The 14,553-nt window shown below is 31.0% G+C and overlaps 1 protein-coding gene across 2 annotated transcripts in view; it reads right to left on the reverse strand.

Annotated features, from left to right (window-relative positions):
• The window catches only part of LOC118181801 (gamma-aminobutyric acid receptor subunit beta-like), a 534,459-nt gene that overhangs the window by 380,096 nt on the left and 139,810 nt on the right, over window positions 1-14,553 (reverse strand). For both annotated transcript variants that reach the window (XM_085808441.1, XM_085808440.1), the window contains exon 4: window positions 6,673-6,899. In XM_085808441.1, coding sequence (XP_085664567.1) covers window positions 6,673-6,899 — 227 coding nt within the window. The remainder of the gene's footprint in view (window positions 1-6,672; window positions 6,900-14,553) is intronic.

The following is a 14,553-nucleotide window of genomic DNA, read 5'->3' on the forward strand; positions in this document are numbered from 1 at the left end:
CAAAGAGATATATAGCTATAGATCACCATTAAAACAAAATACAAAAAGAACGCGGAAGCTAACTAAATAAGATAAGCTTCTTAATGTAATAAAAATGTGAGACAAGAAAGAGAACCTAGCAGTGTTAGAGAAACTAATGACTGAATTAGGAACAACAAGGCTTAAAATAGTTGGCCTTATGGTGCTTGATGATAAAGCAATTAGAGGTAACATAGTTGATAACGTTGCAGTAGGAAATAAGACAGGAATTGCGGTAAATCCAGAATTGCTTCCCGAAGTCGGGTGGAGGGCAATACAACGAAGAGGACAGATAAGTGATGAGATAGCCTTGTAATAAGGGAATTAGGGAAGTGGAGTAGACAAAAAAAAAAAAAAAAAAAAAAAAAAAAAAAAAAAGAATCTTGCGGATTTGTAAAGGGTTACGAATAAAGAGGGAAATGCATTTAATGTGAAGAATGTTAGGAATATAAAATCCCCATTATCACTAAAAAACTCAATAATCACAGAGTTATAAAATCTGATAAAATATCAAATAACAAAATGTAAATGCAATTGCTATCTAAAAGCGGTATAAAAAAATCTCTCCGAAGAATTATCTTATACGAGCCTATTTAACCAAATGATTAGATCTCGGTGCTTGGGTAAATGAGTCGAACAATTGTTATTATTAAAATATCAGCAGGTAAGGGAATAACGCAGTGGAAAGATTTAAGTAGGTACAATAAAATAAATATTAAAAGACAAGAAGGGTAAAGAAATAATACAGAAATATCAGATATATGTAGCTAAATGATATTAGCATGAAGTTCCTAATATTATTAAAATTATTTTAAAGACAGATAGCGTTTTTCGGTATGTGGAAGGGAATGTCTAAATAAAGAGAGACTGTATTTGAGCAAATGAGCTACTGCATAGGTGATTAATGCGGCAAAATTTCCTTGATTGGTATTTGCTGCTCATTTTTTTAAATTAGCTGAGCTTTGAGATATAAACATTACGTGATTACAAATTTTATAGCTGGAAAAGTGATAAAATTCAAGATATAGAAGGTTTCAAAATCCCATATTTAAACAAAAAATTAGAACTGAACTATGTGTAATAATTACAAAGTTGATTTGGCAAAAGCCCTCAAGGGTTATCTGCCTAAGGAGAGGACTGCCTTGATGGATGATATTTTCTAAGGGAAAATGGTTCATATATACGTTACACATGGCGAAAAACATGAAAATGTTGAAGCAGCCAGCCCGTTCGCCTGGAATCAAGCCCAGGTCGGAACTACCACGGTTCAGCGACTTTACCGCTAGGCCGCTGGTGGTCCTTCTGTGTGTAATAAACCAGCAGAAATTTTAAAGCGTTGTAACACGTGTGAAGGCTATAAAGAATTATTATTTCAATTCTTAAATTAATAGACCTGTGCTCATCGCAGACTCTTCGCAGGCGATTACTGTAAATGTGCAAGCGGACACGAATTCACTCAAGAAAATAGGTGCCGCGTGTTGAAGACTTTCGTCCTTAAAAACGGGTATCGCATATACGTGTTTCCATGTAAAATGTTGATATAGGAATAATAACTGCTATTCCTCGTCCATTGAACTTAATGTGAAGCATTTTTAAAATTCGTGGTTTTGCCCAATTCATTTACGTTTCTTTCCTCCCCCCCCCCCTTTTTTTTTTTTGTTATTTTCTTAGACAATAGTTTTTTTTTTTTTTTTTTTAAATATTCCTCTCATATTATTCAGTATTAGGTATCAGAATAAATACATCATACGGAAAATAGCGGCTAAAAAGCCATCCTAATTTGTAAGAAAATAACTTCTTTTTAATGTAATAATTAGAAAATAATTAAAGTATAGAGATAGAGAAATTTCCTCAATCTCTGCCTCTTCTCGACTTCAAAGTTTAAACACATTTTTAATAGATCAGACATGTATTTACGAAAACTGATCATACGTTATAAACAATTTCTTTCTTTTTTCTCTTTACAGAGCTTCAGAATTAAATTCAGAAGTCAGGTTTTTACATACTGTGCAGTAATATATTTTTTATAAAAGATTAAATATTTCATTCCTTAAAAGCAGTATTATTTGCTTTTAATCTGAACACTGGGATTTAAGAAATACTTAGGCTTACTTTAAAAAATATGTGAATCTCCAAAGAAAGAAAATAATTATTAATATTTCTAAACCACGAGTTTTTAATTTTCTGTAAAGTAAGCTTAGAGACAATATTATTTTATCCATTAGAAAGAAGTTTTTTTTATTTCTCTTTGAAGTCTCTCTGAAGTTTTGATTCATTCAGCGTCTCCATAGTTATGTAAGCGAAAATTCTTCTTCTCCAACAAACTTTTGAAGCTTCGAAAATAAATAGTTTCTGCGTGTAGCCTCAAGTAAATCGGAACCATCATGTTGAAGCAGAAAATTTAAAAAAAAAAGCAGTTCAAACAATCATCTATTCATTGAGCATCACGTAGAGAATGTTTATCAATATGCAATGAGATAATTTTATTAGAGCCCTTTAATGAACCCAAGATGTTAAAAGGTTTGAAGACTATTGAAATATATATATATATATATATATATATATATATATAACACACGCACACATACATACGGATATATACAAAAGCGAACATATATAAGCCACAGATTCACGACCAGATTTATATACGGCATGTACTGCCGTCTGGTGTAAGTATGAAAATATGTGTATACTCCAGTCTGGTGAAAGCATGAAAAACACGCTTGAATAATTTTCAAAGATTTCTAGTTAAAGATTGGTGGTACGAAGGATCACGGTTGTCCACACGACCAGTTTCTCGTAAACGGAGACCATCGTACAAACTGCGAACTTACTCAGGCTTTTAGATTTTCGAAAATGACTTACAAATTTGTTCTGGCATTTAGAGAATTACTGTCTTTTGAGATTACCGTGCAGAACGAAAGCGCGCCGACATTGTGTAAAGTGCTTAGGGAAGGTTTGCTCGGTTGTGACCTACAGGCTAATGGCGCAAGATGCGAGTCAAATCAAGTGAATAGTGCAAGTTGACCTTAACCCTTACAGTCCACTGGTGCTACTACGGACGTTCATATCATCCATATAATCGATTATCCTCTCCATTGTAATTTCGAATTGAGAACTGTGTATAACCGTTTGCGTTCATATGTATGTACATACAGGCTGTACAATATTTGCCATCAGTAGGGATCAAAATCATCTTAACTCTAGTAATTTAATATGAACACAAAGAAATTAATTTTTCAGAAAACAAATTTTTTAAAAGGAAAATTGTATTTATCCAACTACTTTAATGAAAATTTTCAAGATATGTGAGTTAGATTAATGCATCATTTAATTACGCCGCATGCATTTGGGGGAAAATTGAAATGCCTTACATTTTAAACCTAAATTTAATATCACTGCAAATTAACCTGAAAACTTCTTATTTTTTCGACAATTTGGAACTAAATCTATGTTAATCCGTTTACTAAGATGCGGAGATGATAAACTGTCTGAATGATTCTATGCAAAATATAATAAAATAATGGGGACAAATTAAAATTATTAGATTGCTCCAGAAGTTAAGATAGGGAAAATGAATGTAAACGCTTCGAAAGTTCAACATTTTTTCTGCAATCGCATGTCACAACAGCTCTAAATTGCTAAGCAGCTGTCGGTGATTCTTCTCCATCAAAAATGTCAACACGTGACTTCATAAGAAAGTCTTTCAAGAAAGGATTTTAAGCATGTCTAAATTTGTGTCCAAAGCATTACAGGTTAAATTAACAAAATTGGATCTGTATAAACTTAGTGACCATTTGAGATTTTAACATTGACTCTCGGCGTGTTTATTTTATAAATGGAATGAATCGTTCCCAAAAAATTCATGAATTGGACAAAACTTGATGAGATCTTTCAAGCTTTGGATGAACATTTTCAAACTGTGTCTCCGAGAAAACTATTAGCTTGAAAAAGGAAATAGACATTTCAGACTGATAGCTACTTTGAATAAGCAATATGTAAATGACGCAGATGATCGAAAAATCTGAAGGCAATTAAATTTATATGTGGTTTTATCAATTTTCTAAGAAATTAAGCGCAGAAACTTTACTTATGAAGGAAGAATTTAATTCTAAACATTTTGTGAAAAATTCTCAAATTGTCAACACTCTGTAAATGAACACTGCATTTTATATTTGGTTAAAAATAATCAATCTAATTTAAAATTAAAATCTATTAAATATGAATGGGAATTTAAGGAATTATGCTATTATGGTCAAAGGAAAGATTTCGCTTCACAGCTTAACGTGTACATTTCGGGGATAATGGATATGCAGCCTAAAAATACCAAAATTCATGTAAATTTCAAATTAAAAATTTAGAAAATTTATTAGACTATCACTTTTTACTATTTCTTCAAATCTTTTTAAACGTAATTATCATGTAGAAAAGTTATGTTGCGAACTTCAAGTTCGCAGCATTAACATTCAGTCCGCGATCTTCAGTTGTTCATATCCGGCTTTTAGAAAAATAATTTATTGTTCTTGTAAAACTCAGAAATGTTCAAAATTTAGATTAACGATAAGTTCTTGATATGTAATAAATTGCGTATTTAATATTATGCATAATTCATTATAGCAAATGACGACAAGTATTAAAGCAATTGTATATCTGTCCTACGTACATTTTTACTAAAGAATACTAACTAAATCTTCCTTTACATTTAACTGAGTGTATGTTAGCATGTAATCACTCCAAGGTAAACTTTGCCATTTGATAGATTTTACATTCTTGATTGATTGTGAAATGCTTCTTAAGAAACGAAGCTCAACAGAATTTTTGGAGGCATGACGTATTAAAAACAAATTAGGCAAGAATCAACCTAAGGTTGGTCTTGGTTCCATAAAACCAACATTACTTTAAAGCTGATCTTTGCCTAATTCCAAACCATTTTACATTGGTTAAAGCAATGGAAGATCGCCTGACATAAAAAAGCAAACAAAAGATTCCTTCCAAATAAGTCCTGCAACCTGTTGCCTAACGTGTGAGGCAATCCAGCAGTAATGGCGTTTTATTTACAAAGATAGTCAGAAAATGGGGAATAGTACTTTATGTTTCTTTATATAAATATGCGTTAACGTATTTAGACAATCGATATAACATTTGCAATGTAGAGCTGTCAAAAGTTTTACTTCGCTCTAAATGTATTTCCATAAAGCTTAATATTAACAAAGACATCTGAAACAACCTTCAGCATACCACGCAAACTAGTTATGAAGAATGCTTAAAAGAAATCGATACAATGAATGTGAAGCGAAATTCTATACTGGAGTTTCATCAAACAACTAGATGTGCAGTAGAAAGCATTGATCAGTCCTGTTTCCCTTGACGACAAAGCGGTGTCCAAATGTTCAGTCACGCCAGTCAAGTAAAGGGTAACAAACACTTCCTAGATTCCACTGTACCATTTTTGTGACGTTCGTGAAATGTAAATTTAAAATTTTTGATTCATGCAATGCTTTCATTTAATGAACATACATACTGGTAAATCTTTCATCAGTTCTTCAAAGGCTTTTAGTTGTTATGTTATAGAAGACAGGTACTTAGTAGTTGTATATTATTTGATCTAGTTGTTTGGTATCACTGAATTTTCTTAAAATCTGTTTCCATTGAAAATTAAAATATAATGTTCATAAATACAGTAGAGTCTGCCTTGATGTTGCACTATAAATAAAGGGTATTTCATTTCTTTTAGCAGCTAAGGGATAGAATACAGATATACTCATTTATTAACTTCTGTGTATTTTCATAAAAATTGAACAAGTAGGTGCAAAATTGCCTTTAAAAAATATGCAAGAATTTTTCGCATTCCCTGAAGTGTTATCTTATGGCATAAGCGGTTATTAGACGCAACTATTAATTGGAAGGTCTGTTGTTTGAGCCTCAGAGAGGACATTATCAATGTAGACAGACTCCAGAGAGGAATTGTCAATGTTTTTGGGTTACGAAAACCTTATCCCTTCTATAAACATTCACTAGAAATGAGCTCCTATGTAAGCAAATATAGTTCACTATATTTTCCTCTAATCTGTAGGATCATTATATAATTTTAGAAATTTTCCGAAATCACTTCAAATTATCCTGTCACACTTGGAATGAATTCTAACTTTGATCATTCATCATATTGCGACTAATACATATTAAAAATTACGATTAATGTATATAAATATTACGAATATATCTTAAAGAAATAATGCATAATTGTGAATATGGCGGTACAGTAAGCTATACTTGTACATGGTACAGTTATCTTGTGATTTGTATAAAAATAATAGTGCTCAAATGCTGCTATACCTTAAATGACCCGATTTAAATATGATAGCTATGGAATAGACGTTACGTATTGTTTTAGTAATATTTTTCTCACAAATGATCAAATAAATCTGTGGAGAAGAAAGAATATTTCATAGATATTTTAAGCCTTGAACAGCTATGAGTTACTTGATGCATGAAGGAAAATTTCAGAATAATTACCTGCATTTTTGCAGCAAACTTTAGATCACTCATCAGTCTTTAGTATTAAACGTAGTCAGTGAAAGTATATACAAAGAATATTGATACACTAAAATTTTGTACATAAAATCACGTTATGAAATAATTTAAATTACTACTCACCGCATGCTTCGTAAAACTTCCCCTTTAGAATTTATCCTTAAAAATGTATTGGGCGTAGTAGCTTCATGGAAGTAAGCTGTCTTCTCATTCGCAAAGAATGTATCAGGCAACCAAATATATTTTGCTACTTCTGCATCGACGGTCATACTATCCAGGTTATGCCTGGTTGAAAAGGCAAGTCGATCATCATTCCACGATTGCCGGAAATAGAAATCAAGTGTGAAATCCTGTAAAGAAGTATTTACGAGTTAAATACAATATTTCATGCACAATACGTGTTAAGATAATTAGGTACGAGGCAGTACCTAAATTTATAATAAATAATTTAGGTACTGCCTCGTACCTAATTATTTATAATAAATAATTTCGGTACTGCTAATGGATACGAGGCAGTACCTAAATTTATAATAAATAATTTAGGTACTGCCTCGTATCCATTAGCTAAATATTTAGTTTCTAGATTTTCAACTCTATTAGACAATAACATTTACACCATAAAAAATTCAATAGAGTTTGTAAAAAAAGTTAAAAACATTTCTCTTAGTAATTTACTCATGGTTTCTTTTGATGTAAAATCATTATTCACCAATGTCCCAGTGGAGGGTGCATTAAGATGTCTAGAAACCAGACTTCGCGAATTTCATTTCTCTTGCATCGAAATTGATGAGCTAATTTCTCTCACTCAACTCTGTTTGAAACAAACACATTTTGTTTTCCAAAATAAATATTACAAGCAAACTGAGGGATTAGCCATGGGAAGCCCCCTCAGTCCCATCCTGGCTGATATCTACATGCATTATTATGAATCAAAATTGTTTGAAACTTTAAACTTCCCGGCATGGTTCCGCTACGTAGACGATAATTTTACTCTGTTTGAAGGTAATAAAGATGATTTAAATAAAGTTCTTTCAACAATGAATTCTATTGATCCTGCTATTCAGTTCACTTTTGAACTTGAGACTTGCAATTCTCTTCCGTTTCTCGACATTCTGGTCACACGTAACACATCCAACTTCAGTACTACGGTTTACCGTAAACCTTCATCGGTTTGCTTTCCACCACACTTTAAATCATGTCATCCGACTAAACAAAAGTTAGCTTCATTTTATTCCTATGTTTTCCGTGCTCTTCAAGTTTGCTCCTCCAAACTAGCCCTTGATGAAGAACTAAATTATTTAAAAGCAATAGCTATTGACAGGGGCTTTTCACCCAACATTATTAATCAAGCAGTTAAAAAATTCTCATCTCAACACACTAAAAGGCACACTCTTGTTTTAGGAGATTATAAAAATTCTGTTGTCATTCCCTTCTTTCCATCAATTAGCTATAAAGTTGCACATATTTTGCAGAAATTTAACTTTCGGGTTGTTTATTCTCCCATCAATAAAATTCCGAGTTCCATACTCAAGGACCCCATTCCGGATATGAATTCCTGGGGTATTTATAGGATTCCTTGCCAGTGTGGTTTAATTTACATTGGCCAAACTAAGAGAGCCTTAAAATTTCGCGTCAAGGAACATGAGGCATGTGTTAGAAAAAAGGAAACACAGAAGTCTTCTGTTGCTCAACATTGTTGGTCCGAAAACCACACTTTCAGTTTTCCTGCTGCCAAAATTATTCAAAAAACATCTTTCATTGGAGAACTGGATTTTCTAGAGGCATTTCACATTCATAAAAATATTTCTGTTCTAGTTAACGATCCTAATTCCAATCCAAATTTGCCTTCGGCCTTTAAAGAAATTATGTTTTAGTTCTGGTTTCACCAACAGATGGCGCCACTTGCTTATTCTTGTCCAGGCTTTCTTATCTTATCTACTCATTATTTCCTAATTGGTTCATTTGCGGTTTTGCAGCTGAAGATGGTGGTTCGGTAAAACCATCGAAACTAGTCCTGTGAAAATTTGGTAAATATAACGCTGATTTTTTTGTTTGACTTCTGAATTATAATGTAATGTGCACTACATAAAATCCTGTAAAAAAGACATAAGTAAATTAGTTCACATAGGACATAACTAAGAGCGATATCAAAATATCTGTCCACTACAAAACACAGTTAGTTATAAAATCTCTCATTTAAAGCGAATGTAAACGTGTAAAACTACTTTAATATGTAACTCTCTTCTTTTCACATTATATATTAAAATAAAATATTTATTATCATATAAATAATATTTTAGACTCTCTCTAATAATTACATTTTCCCATTTAGGAAACAAAAAATATATAATAATGAAGAAATGAAAGAAGAGTAGGTTTACTTTTAATTCAGACCACGTTCGTATCTTTTATTTGTTTGGGTTAGGTTATTTGAATAAAGAAAGGGATGTCTTTCGGAAGCCCTTTCCAAGGAAAAATTGCTTATATTCATGTTTCACATAGAAAAAATAAACACCAAATCCAAATATGAACCATCTCATCCACCTAGGAATTGAACCAATGTCGAACTACTTGCATTCAGCGGTCTTAACCATTCGGCTACTGGGGGGGTTACCTGTTCTGATTACTTCAGTAACTATTTTAGGTACACTCAATTATTTAATAGAAAATAATCTATTACAAAATATATCCATCCTATCCTTTTAACGCAATTATCTTCTGTCAAAAATTGCACACGATTAAATGGTGTGTAGCTCTTGTAGTTGTGATAGATTTTTGTTATTAAACGATATAGAAAATAATTAAATATCTTTGGTTAAATTATTAGCTTCTTAACTGCATGCATGAGACAAGCAACGTTTTACTGTATGAGTTATATGAATATTTCTTATCTGCGTTTTCAAAATTCCGACACTTTTCATTTCAGAAGTGCATTTAAATGCGGTATATGCTGTCAATATATTCAATTTTTACGAAGGAGCTACTTTCAGTTCTACGAAATAAATGCTTAATGCTTGAATTTGTCTCTAAAAATTTCTTTTTGTTTAATACAATATACTTCTAGCTCCTGCGTAATTGTTGCATTTGCACATTGTGCTTTGACATCGTGATTTTTTTTCAGTTTTCTTTCAGATCACAACTCTTTGCTACTGGAAATACTAGCGATATTTTCCTTTCATGTTATCAAAGACAAAGAAAGCGAGTTATCCCCCTTCTTTTTAAGTCTTGCAGGGATAAATTCCTGTCTTACTGACATTAGTTAGGACGAACGCCGCTTTTTACTGTTTACTAGACCATATTTTTCATATACGCATTTTCACGTTTGACGCCAGAGTAATCAAGTAATCATTAAACGTAGAACTGATTTTATATTTTTGAACTCTCTTTGGCTTGAAACTTAGAAGAAGAAATGAAGGAAATTTTAAAGTTCCGAAACGTGTATATAAAAGACTTTTTCCGCAGGCCTCAAAAACAGCTGTTATTTTCCTCCTCTTAAAACTTCTAATAACATTAGTCCGTTAAATACACTTGATATGAGTAATAATACTCATATTTTTTAGAAGTGATACTTCATACGAATATTATATCCCTCACGTATGATATGTTCTACGCTTTATATATTTAAGTACTTTAAATTATAAAATGAGGAATGATTTAAAACCTATTCCAATTTCTTTTCTTAAATATTCATAAATACATAAATTTCTTCAATATTTTGCTAATGAGTGAGCAGTCTAATAAATATTTTATTTCTTTCCAAATTTTTATTTTAATTTTGATCCTAAATATCCTTGAGGGCGTATTTTGACATGCATTTATAAAACTATTTTTCTAGTTTAATATTTGAATACCGTGGATTAATAATAAGTCTGTAGAGCCATTAGTTTTTTTATGCTGCGAGAAGTGAAAAATGAGCAATGCCCTGGACGGGACTCGGGCCATGGACCTCTCGAATACGCGCCGAGTGTGCTGACCGCTACATAACGAAGGCATGCTAAGAAGACGGGAGAAATACCTTTAAGTCCTCATATTTGTAGATGATTTCTTCATATGTCACATTCATTTAATAAAACTCCCCGAAAATGTATATTAAAAAATTATAATACAGCTGCCCACCATGAAGTTTTGATTTCCATTTCAGATTTAAAAATGTTAATAATGATATCAGCGCCATGAGCATGACACTAGGAAGAATCGCAAAATCTTGCAATGTATTAATAAAAGGAACACCCAATGAAAAGAAGAGAATAAATTAAAACACATTTCAGTATATGAGGGTATACACAAATAACAAGAAATTGCTTTGAACAGAAAAGAGATCAAACCAGAATGGCTGGCAAATCAGAAGTCGTGTTTCGCGTGTGTTTTAAGAATAAAATTTGTGAACCATTTAAAGACAGCAAAATTTGTTTTCCTAGATTGAAAATTATTTTCAGATAAACCTCAAGAGAAATATAAGATATGTATGTTATTCTTTGCAAGATGAACAAAGAGAATGGCACTCAAGCGGAAAGAAATATTGAATCAAGAGTTTCAGAACACGGAAGAGAAAATTTGTGGCATTTTGGCAATACTATTGCAATGGAAGATAATTTTAATCGAATCAAAGGTAAACATAATTACTTGAAAACTAAAGTATGTAGAATTTTGGTGTTTTTTAAAAGTATCTAGCATTTCAGGAAACTTACTTTTTTAATCTTCTGGGATAGGAAACTAAATGAAAAAAAAGCTAGAGCTAAATTAACCAATTGAATAGCAAAATGTCAGAATAGCATTATTTCGCAATACAAATTAAAGTATTCCCTCAATAGAAAATGCAGTGTAGCATTAAATTTCCAAGCAAAAAATCTAAATAAATAGTGAATAATTATCTCTGTAAACTAACCATGGTAAATATTGCGAACCTTAGCAAATCACTCCCCTTCCTCAGGTAACGTTCTGCGTCATTGCTTTTAGGATTATTCTTTTACATAAAAGTTAATTCCCATCGATCGCCTCTTTTGCAATTGCGTTAATTCATTTTTAATTATATTATTTCCCTGATCAATTTCAGATAAAAGGTGTGACATTTACAAAGGGATTTGAGAATGTTCAAATTTGACTACTTCCATTTTCAGCCCGCATGCTTCTAACTTCCTATTGATTTGGGTTCTCAGTTTCTACATGCCTACACAGTGGTTGGACTTTTTTAGAGTCACTACAAAAATTACTGCAATCTCGATCTATTCCTAGCTTGTTTGTTTTTATACAAAAAAATTTGAGAATTAAATTTCTGGTAAAGAATTGAAAAAAAATGTCATCTTCACTGCAATCAGTTTTTTCCTTAACTTTTACTTTTACTATAGCGCATGATATTTAACATTTGCAAAGAATAATATGGTTCTGCCGAAGACAGTTCATTGCTTGGCTTTTGTTACTTGCGTTTTTAAATTTTGGAAATTGGGAAATTTACTTAAGAATAAATTGTTTTTTCTTTTGTTTTTATTTTTAATCTAAAGTTGGAGTAAACGAAGATGATTAGCTTGGAAACTCATCCTGATTATTACTGTAGTATATGTTGAGTCTAGAAGATTATCTGCAAATCAGTACCAGAATGATAGTATAGAAGGATTTAACGTAATTTAATTCCTTTTTTCTGAACTCAGATTTATGCATGAAAGCCAAATATCAATTTAGTTTACTTTTTATTTTATTTAATATGCTTAATTTGCATTAAAGAACTTCAGGAGATTATATACTGTTTTTACTAGTTCCAAGAAATGCTTACTTTGTTTCTCTTGCGATTAGTTTCAAATGCTTCACAAGGTGAATTATTTATATTAATATGCACAACTTTATCTGTTTAATTTCTGTTTGAACACATATTTAAAGCAAGGCTGTTCATCAGATTTAATGATAAAGTACTCATATTGCAACAAGCGTATTAATTAAATAATTATTTTTCTTGTTTTTAAGTTCGCATTATGTTGCAACTGAAACTGATTTCCTAAAATGAGGAATGTGTGTTTAGTTTGAATTTTAAGATTATTTTTCATTTTTTATTAAGCAGTAAATTTATGAATTATATGTTTATTAAAACCGTATAATTATTGAAATTTTAGTCTTTAACAAATTTAAATTTAGTTAAAGAAAAGTTTTTAAAATACGATGGATTAATTCAGAAGTCAAACAACAAAAATTCGGCGTGTTATTGTTTATTCGGCGTGTTATTGTGTCTTAATTACGATGGTTTAATTACCTGGCATTTCATTAGAGACAATATTTCCAATAACTTGATCTTATTTATCAAATAAGCACGAAAATTAATTAAATTAGTGTTTTGCAACTTGACTAATTATGTAATTAACAATATTACATTATCATTATTTCATAAATTTTGTGAGAGGTAATTGGTATTTTTTACTATTGTAAGAAATATTTCTTACAAAAATTAATTCTTTAAAAGCAGTATTATCCTTCTCTTTAAAGTTTAGTCTTTGAAAAGGCCTTTTGAATTAATTTCAGTTTAAAATTTAAATGTAATCGTTTCATTTGAAATCCTTTTTGAAAAGACTAATAGTACAGTTTTTGCTCATTTTGCAGTAGTACAATGATTATTTTAATTTGAAACAATTTTTGAAAAGACTAATAGTACAATTTATGCTCATTTTTGAGTGGTACAATGATTATTTCAAGTAAAATAAATTTGCTTGTCCAAAGATTGACAAGAAGCTTCTTACTAATCTTGGCTCGTACAACCAGCTTCTTTCTCCAACCACCCACTTTACAAACGATTTGTAAGTTAATTTTAAATAAGCAAATGTTTTGAAACTAAACATAAACAAACTTATTTTGCAACAATAAAAACGAATTCATCTGATGTTAATGCACTTTATTCAAAACAGAACTGATTGCCAAAACTTTTCAACTTCAGTGAAGGTTTTGGCGTATTAATTGCGTTTTAAATACACTACTCAGAATGAAATATTTTTGAAAAATATATTTTATTTTGCGCAGTATCATAAAATTAAATGAAAATCATTTCATTTAACTTTTCTGAAAGTTGTCTTCAACAGTGCGTATTGAAATCGAAAATAAAAGTAAATAATGAACAGACAGAATATTTAATCTACTTGGGTTTCCCTTCAGATTAATGATAATTTCTATTAGTGGGGATACTTAAGGCGTAATATTTCATAATAGTAAATTGAACGGAGTACAAATAATATTGACATCTACTAACAGCACCTTATGAAATTTATAGTTGACACCTAGACTACAGAAAGATACATATTTTACACTAACTTATTATTATATCTGAAAAATAAATTTGATGCTGATGAATTCATCCACAGTGTCCCTCAGTTTTACACACACACAGAACACAGTTACCTCATGAAACCACAGTTTACTTAATTACATTGCGTGCTGAAAATGATTTTCTGAATGTCTTCCAAACAAATATTTCCGAAGCTGAAAAACATTTTAAAGTATGCATTTTTGCCTCTGAATATGAGCACCCAATGCATCTTATCAGTTAAAGTGCAATCAATTTTTATCTACAAACGCATATAAAATGCTTTTATAAAGGAATTAAGTAGTCACTCTGTAGAAGATAAGTCGAAATATACCTTAACAAATAGATAGTTCGGTATTTTTCTGCCATCATTGTATAAAAAGAAAGTATTTACCTTTCTTATTTATTGCACTCAGTATGCGCAAAGTATTCCTGTGAACAGACTAGCTGAAGCTTTTTACAAAAGAAAAGACTTCGCTGATTAACATTTATGTATAAAGACTACACTATGGACAATTTTTCTCCACAAGCATTACCATAATAGTTTTGATGTAATAACTGTTTTACATTTTGCAACCATCCTTGCAAATTAAAAGTAGGGAAGAAAGCATATCTGCAGCCTCTATAGAGGAAAATAAAAGTGAAGGGACATAATTTATTTTGTTTATTTAAGTTAATAAAAGAGTTACAAAACATAGCAAAAACTTCAGTATATCTTGGTTGAATTT

Source organism: Stegodyphus dumicola, chromosome X1 (assembly GCF_044657685.1).
Source record: "Stegodyphus dumicola isolate Sdum_Otavi_A_Nest chromosome X1, ASM4465768v1".
Taxonomy (NCBI): domain Eukaryota; kingdom Metazoa; phylum Arthropoda; class Arachnida; order Araneae; family Eresidae; genus Stegodyphus; species Stegodyphus dumicola.